Source organism: Sinocyclocheilus anshuiensis, unplaced genomic scaffold (genome assembly GCF_001515605.1).
Source record: "Sinocyclocheilus anshuiensis isolate Anshui unplaced genomic scaffold, SAMN03320099.WGS_v1.1 scaffold70, whole genome shotgun sequence".
In the NCBI taxonomy this organism is placed as follows: Eukaryota; Metazoa; Chordata; class Actinopteri; order Cypriniformes; family Cyprinidae; genus Sinocyclocheilus; species Sinocyclocheilus anshuiensis.
This window is the reverse complement of record NW_015542377.1, coordinates 348,498-354,452: the sequence shown is the minus strand read 5'-3', so window position 1 is coordinate 354,452 and position 5,955 is coordinate 348,498. Positions and strand designations below refer to the sequence as shown.

General features: G+C 36.1%; 1 protein-coding gene across 1 annotated transcript in view; it reads right to left on the bottom strand.

Moving 5' to 3' along the window:
* The window catches only part of LOC107692351 (actin-like protein 6A), a 22,537-nt gene that overhangs the window by 1,782 nt on the left and 14,800 nt on the right, over nucleotides 1-5,955 (bottom strand). Inside the window, exons 10-13 of the mRNA XM_016491342.1 lie at nucleotides 3,119-3,233; nucleotides 2,946-3,026; nucleotides 2,745-2,840; nucleotides 2,552-2,638 (exon numbers count right to left, since the gene is read on the bottom strand). Of these exons, the coding sequence (XP_016346828.1) occupies nucleotides 2,552-2,638; nucleotides 2,745-2,840; nucleotides 2,946-3,026; nucleotides 3,119-3,233 (379 nt within the window). The remainder of the gene's footprint in view (nucleotides 1-2,551; nucleotides 2,639-2,744; nucleotides 2,841-2,945; nucleotides 3,027-3,118; nucleotides 3,234-5,955) is intronic.

The following is a 5,955-nucleotide window of genomic DNA, read 5'->3' as shown; positions in this document are numbered from 1 at the left end:
TCCAACAGACTAAAGGCTGTAATTAAAGCAAAAGGTGGTTCAACAAAATACTGACACAAGGTCCTTTTTCCATCTCAGTGATTCTGTTTTTTTGTTTTTCTTCTGATACGTTGGTGTTATATCTTTAACTTGGATGTTATAAGTAAATAAGTAAGTGCACTGAGTAAATACAGCTGGATAAAACAACAACTGTCCGCCGTCATTTCAGGCTGCAAAGCAACAAACTTTATTTATATCCTGACAGTTTTTCTAATTGTTCTTATGATATGATCAGCTTAGGTAAAGAATCAATAGGTTGCCGTAGGTACATCAAAATATTGTTTAACAAGATAATTTATATTCATTTTCTCTCATTTTAATCCCCTTAATATCCTCATTTTGTGTAATATATTGAGTTGTTCCAAGTACAATGTAAAGAGTAATGTGACCATGCACATCCCTGTCTCGAGCCTCTTTCCAGAGTAATACGGTTTCTTTTTCCGCATCTACGCTCATCACTATTGCTTTAATTTTATTTTGTTGTATATGCTTTTTTTATGGCCCAATGTAATGTAGGTAGTATAATTGGAACAAGTTCATTTTTAAATTCCTTGTACCGCTCTGCCATGTAACCATCTGATCTTGGCAACTTGTTTAAGTCTACTAATTGCTAAGGCTGGGCGATATGGCCAAAAAATCATATCTCTGTATTTTTTGCCTGAAATATATCTCGGTATTCTCTACATTTTCTATTTGGATTAAAAAATAAATAAATAAATAAATATATATTTTTATTTTTATTTTTTATTTTTTTTAACATCCTGCCCAATGAAACAATGTTTATATTAAAGGCAATGAAAACAAATATAGTGAAAGTAGGCTTTGCTATTCATTATGTGCAAAAAAGAGACTAAAATCACATTACATTCTAATATTGTAACATTACAATCTAAAAACAAAAATAATGCTTTTTAAAGCAGAAGTTCAATTCACTAAATTAAAAATGAAAGTAAATAAACACAAGAGCAGAGATTAATTGCATTTTGTTTTTGATTACCCCATTACTGCATACTGCTATCTGCTATCATAAAATACACTTACCCGTAGGTTTAAAATTCAAAATTATTGCGCTCCTATTCAATTGCACTCCTATTCAGTTGCACTCCGTCTGTTTGGCGCTGCACGGTTAAGGCTAGATGGGAAACAGCTACGGCTTCTGCAGAGAATCGCATGCAGAAGGCTCCTGACAGCAAAATGGAAGTATTACCTTGACTTTCTAATGTTTACAGTTGGAGAATATACCAGTGAAATGTAAGTTATGCACTGAGGAAAACCACACATCTCAAACGCATTAAACAGCACAAATAGTGTCTCTGTCAGCAGCACATGAGTCTGTTAGAGCATCTTTAAAACTACACGGTAATTATATCTTAGTAGTTATTTTAAAGCCCTTAATATAAAGCATGTCTCATGTTTAGAACAAAATGGATTATGCACATTCCCCGCAGCAGCTCACTCTGTCCACTATTGTATATCGATATAAACGGTATATCGAGTCCAGCAAGAGCGACTTCTTCCAATGATCCATGAGCAATTTGGTGATAATCTGTGCATTTTCCAGCATGATGGAGCACCATGTCACACAGCAAGAGTGATAAAGAAGTGGCTCGAAGATCATTACATTGACATTTTGGATCTGCGGCCAGGCAACCCCCCGGATCTCAATCCCATAGAGAACCTGTGGTCAGTCCTCAAAAGACGAGCGGACAAGCAGAAGCCCACAAATTGTGATCAACTCCGAGAACTAACTAGGCAAGAATGGATCGCCATCAGTCAGGATTTGGCCCAGAAGCTAATATCCAGCATGCCAGAGCGAATTGCAGAGGTTATGAAGAACAAGGGTCAACACTGTAAATATTGACTCATATTTTTTTGCCAATAAAAGCCTTTAGAACTTATGATATGCTTATCATTGTTTTTCAGTATAAATAAAATAATAAATAAATAAATAATAATCTACAAATACTGAAGCAGCAAACTTTGAAAAACACTAAATTTATGGCACTGCCAAAACTTTTGGCCATGACTGTACATCTAATATCATCATTTAGGGCCAGTAACTGGCGTAAATGCTGGCTGACACTCCCAACATAGCAGATGCCCGTACTGCACCTTAACGCTGGTTGCTACACATCATAAAATGGAAAAAAGACGACAACAATGCAGTGTGACACTACTTCTGCCACACAAAATCATTTCAGGACATGACGGACAGTGAAACTGCACCTGAAAGAAGTTAGTTCATTCATACCCCAGTCTAAAAGAAGTGCCAATTAACAGTTCTCATAGCTGGTTATGGTTACAAAAGCTCTCTGCCTCCCTAAACTCACATTTTGAGTGTGATTCATTGGTCAAAAGAAATAAAACAAATTATGCATTTGACAGATAGCATTATTTTTTGGTCAAATCTCTATCGATATTGCAATAATATCGTTAGCGTGGATTTTTTTTGGCATACACAATTGTGTAGTTAAAATCTGATCCCGTGACAGCCCTAGTGAACACTACTCACCAGAGAAGCGAGGATAGAGCCCCCAATCCAGGCGCTAAATCTGCGCTCCACAGTTGTGTTGTTGGCTATCAATTTCAAACGCATACTCTGCAGAGAGGACAAAAATCAATTCATGTTATCATAAAAAAGCAACAAATCACTTCAAGAGACCCACCTGACACGCTAAAATAGCTAAATAAAATGTGCCACTTACTGGTGGCGTCTTCTGCGAGAGTTCTCTGTTAATTCTGTCTGTAAAGCCTTGGATGAGAGTGTTTCCTCCTGTAACTACCACACTGCCATACAGACCCTGTTTAAAAAAGAAAACAATGTGGGAAGCATAATGACACCTGCATTGGCAGCAGAGATGCAGGACATGTAAATGTAGACGTATAGCAGTGTTTTAAAATCTTACTGGTCGAATGTCTATGTCACACATGCCAACGCTGGTGGTCACAACATGGCTGACTCCCAGCATGGTATTCCCTGACAGACCCTGTGAAAATTTTAAGACGCCGTAAAAAATAAATAAATAAATACTAGCATTACACAAAGACGCTTGGACAATGTAAGAAGGATATTTCTTGCCTTAGCGTTTGAAGGATCAAAAAGACCCTCTGGGATCTTAAGTCTTTCAGCTCCGAAATCACAGTTGTATCCATTAGGCAGCTCATAATGAACGGTGGGCATCTGGGCAGCTACTCTGTATAGGAAAAATTGTAACAATGTGGCATTTTTCTTTTTCATTAAGATCATAAGCACTGCAAAAGCTCAATCGATAAAGTTAATTATGATATTTCAACTTAAAATATTATATAAAATGCAGTTCAAAAGTTTAGGTTTGGTACAACTTGATACATGTTTTTGAAAGAAGTCTTCTATGCTCACCAAGACTGCATTTATTTGCTCAAGAATACAGTAAAATCAGTAATATTGTGAAATATTGTTACATTATTTCAAAATAATGATTTTCTATCTTAATATGTTAAAAAACACTAGCTTCTCTAATCTTTTTGTATTCTATCTATTCGTTTTCTTTTTATTTATTATACAATTAACAAAAGCAAAAAAGGCCTCTAACACTAGCTTGCTCTATTCTTTTTCTATTCGGTTTTCTTTTTATTAATTATATAATAAATAAAAAAACCTTGCTACGTGTACTGCGTTAAGCTAACAGACTTTTTATAGCACTTGCATATCATTGCTCTCTTGTTGATTTTGATTGCTTCCATTGTCCTCATTTGTAAGTCGCTTTGGATAAAAGCGTCTGCTAAATGACTAAATATAAATGTAAAATCGAATTAATTCCTGTGATGGCAAAGCTGAATTTTCTGCAGCCATTACTCCACTCAAACATGATTTCTCAGAAATCATTCTAATGTGTGGATTTGGTGCTCAAGAACAGTTGTGCTGCTTAATATTTATGAGTAAACCAGCATATATTTCTTTCAGAATCCTTTGATTTGTTTTAATTTTTTACATTTTCAACTTACATTTCACTGGTATATTCTCCAACTGTAAACATTAGAAAGTCAAGGTAATATTTCTATTTTGCTGTCAGGAGCCTTCTGCATGCGATTCTCTGCAGAAGCCGTAGCTGTTTCCCATCTAGCCTTAACCGTGCAGCGCCAAACAGACGGAGTGCAATTGAATAGGAGTGCAATTGAAGGAATTTAAAAATGAACTTGTTCCAATTATACTACCTACATTACATTGGGCCATAAAAAAAGCATATACAACAAAATAAAATTAAAGCAATAGTGATGAGCGTAGATGCGGAAAAAGAAACCGTATTACTCTGGAAAGAGGCTCGAGACAGGGATGTGCATGGTCACATCACTCTTTGCATTATACTTGGAACAACTCACTCAATATATTACACAAAATGAGGATATTAAGGGGATTAAAATTAGAACAAATAGAGAAAATGAATATAAATTATCTTGTTAAACAATATTTTGATGTACCTACGGTAACCTATTGATTCTTTACCTAAACTGTTCATATCATAGCACAATCAGCTTGTAACACTCCAAAGAGAAAGGAAAACTTGAAATCGCATCATATGACCCCTTTAAAATGAACATATTGCCCAGACTGTTATATCTATTTCAGACCCTACTAGCGATTAACCAAAATCAATTTAATGAAGGTACAGTGGGTATAGAAAAGAATCACCCCCTTTAAAATAATCACATTTTGTTGCTTGAAATGAAGACGGACACTGTTTTTGTTTTATCCAGCTGTATTTGCAAGATGGCGCCGCGGATGGCAGCCATGGTTCCAGATAAATAAAGACGAGGACATAAAATGTTATTTGAGAAGAAAAATTTTAAAATCTTACCTGTTTATTGTCTTAAATTCACTCCAGTGTAAAAACAATTGTTGTGGCAACAACACAAACACTTCAACAATATTACCACAGGCCTACTATTAATACTGTAGTCCTCAGGTTTCATTTTACAGTGGATAATTGAGGAGCAAGATGATCGCAGTTGCATTTGAATGAATCTAGCCTGTGTGTGATGAAATATTTTATTTACCCTATAGAAAACAACTGAAGAAGTTACTTTGCATGTTTGTGAAAGTTAGTTTGCCTCATATGTGAGCTGGGTGCATTTGAAGGCCTCAAGGCCAAACTGAGTGACTGTATAGGCCTCATGGTTTACGTGACTGCAATATGAATGGAGAATACAGAAGGAAGTATCAGAGATGGGAGATGCCACAGGATGAGGTAATAGGAAATAGATAATAGGAAAATAAATAAAAAGGAAATAGATAGTGTGTGAAACTCCTTCAAATCCTGACAGCTCATTGAAATCCTAAAATTGATATGCCTCTGCAACCTTGGGCACCCAGAAAGTGGTAGATACGAGAAGTTATCTTTTGGAAGACAGATTAGCTGGTGGTTTTCTACAATGAAAGCCAGTGTTATGAAAATAATAAGCAATTGTGGAAAGTACTGGGAATGATGTATCAAAGAATGGTCTGTATACTCATTGGACAGTGACCAATAACGAAATTGTACCAAGAGTCTGGACAGTGAAAGATTCAGTTGTTCTGCAGGCATCTCGGCTTTGTTGTCTTCTTGCAATAAAGTCTAATTTTGACTTCTGGAACTCTGCCTCCTGAGCATTATTTTGCAAGACAGAGAAGACTTTTCTCCACAACAATGGCAGCAGATTTTCCTCAAGAATTTGACGGTATTTTGCCCCATCCATTTTTCCTTCTATCCTGACAAGTGCTCCAATCCCTGCTGCTGAGAAACACCCTCATAACAGGATAATACCACCTCCATGCTTTACTGTAGGAATGCTGTTATTTGGATGGTGAGCTGTATTGGATTTCCGCCAGACATATCAGAATCAGAATGAGCTTTATTGCCAGGTATGTTTACACATACGAGGAATTTGTTTTCGTGACAG